Genomic DNA, 1,429 nt, shown 5'->3' with positions numbered 1-1,429 from the left:
GTCGCGTGACCTAAGCGCACGGCGGGTGAAACGGTGACTTTTTTGACAAACAGAGAGGCCCCTAATATTCTCAAACGGAAAGCGGAGTCGCGGGCTCCCATGAGGCTGAAGGCGTCGCTGGTGCGGGTCAGTTTAACTCTCATATCTACCGAATTCAAAAGGAGCCTCTCACAGAAAAATACATCCCCGTGGAGAGGACCCAGCAGGTGTACTTCTCTGGAATTGGCGGTAAAGGCGGCTCTCTTATTTAATCCTCTGTTAGGACCATTATTGGTTACGATGGAGTCTAAGGCTCCTGTCGTATCTTTAAAAAATAGCCCTGCGGAGAATTGACTCCCCAGCGTGTCACCAGAAAAGTTGAGCAGAGTTTCGATCATGGCTCTGTAGGGGTGCGTGGCGCTAGACTGAGAGATCAATCGATCCCCCAGAGTAACGTCGCACTGGCTGAAGATTGTATTCAGAGGGTAATTGATGAGACCCACCGCCGCATCATTTGGTAGGTCAGTACCGTCGGCGGCGGTAATTTTTACGCGAAGATGCAACAACGTATCATTCAGGTCCAGATACTTTTCTCCATCTCCGGGGATAAAGAACTTAATGGGGCCTCCGTCTGTGATGGCGGACAGAGGTAAAATTTCTGTGTAAACCTTGTTTTCGACAGACAACTGTGTCATGGGGGCTGAAAATAAATCCAGTTCAGCCAAGGTACACTCGGGCGATTTCTGATGTAAAAGAGCCATGTTGTTTTTGTTTGTTTCTTTATTTTTTAAAAGATATCCAAGCTCTGGGCAGACTTCCTCCCTTTAGGCTTGCGTTTGCCGACTGATTTCCTCTTTGGAACGTCCCGACATATTTTAGATGTTGTGAGCACACGCTCCCCCGGCGGCCTCCTCCTCGATCTGCGCGATAAGATCATAATCCCTCCGGATCCCTCTTGAGCGTTGTTATTGATCACATTCCCCACCGTACGGCTTATCACGTCGGAGGCGATGTTAGAAGCGGCCGATTTAAGGTGAGGTTTAGCGATGGCAAAACCTTTTCTCAGCAGAGGGGATACGAAACGAAACAATTTCGAGAATATAGAACCTATGCCTCGGCCGTACATGACCGGTGCTCCGTAAAAACCGGGTAGAGCGCCCCCTACTTGACTTTCATAATAACCCACAAAGCGATGAGGATCCTCTCTCAGACGTATGTGAGCCATGTTTTATTTTTTTTTCACAGAGGACGATGAGAGGTAGCGGGTCTAAAATGTAATTTAACGACGGTTTTACCGAAGGTGAAATTGATGGGTGAGTTCTGATCCGATTTAATCTCTACGTGAATGTTTTCAATGTGATTCTTTGCCACAGGCAGATAGTAGGCTGGGTTAAAATAGTGAGTGATGACGTCGCCGTAAGTTCCTTTTACGTCCACGATTCTCAGCAGA

At 47.8% G+C, this 1,429-nt stretch overlaps 1 protein-coding gene across 1 annotated transcript in view; it reads right to left on the bottom strand.

The window, feature by feature from the left end:
- The window catches only part of LOC147818968 (uncharacterized protein F54H12.2-like), a 2,032-nt gene extending 1,358 nt beyond the window's left edge, over positions 1-674 (bottom strand). Inside the window, exons 1-2 of the mRNA XM_087174754.1 lie at positions 350-674; positions 11-145 (exon numbers count right to left, since the gene is read on the bottom strand). Coding sequence (XP_087030880.1) covers positions 11-145; positions 350-674 — 460 coding nt within the window. The remainder of the gene's footprint in view (positions 1-10; positions 146-349) is intronic.
- Positions 675-1,429: the final 755 nt, after the last annotated feature.

Source organism: Seriola lalandi, unplaced genomic scaffold (genome assembly GCF_002814215.2).
Source record: "Seriola lalandi dorsalis isolate HSWRI2012SDOR001 ecotype SW California unplaced genomic scaffold, Sedor1 jcf7180002054381, whole genome shotgun sequence".
Classification (NCBI taxonomy): Eukaryota; Metazoa; Chordata; class Actinopteri; order Carangiformes; family Carangidae; genus Seriola; species Seriola lalandi.
This window is presented reverse-complemented; position numbering and strand designations above follow the sequence as displayed.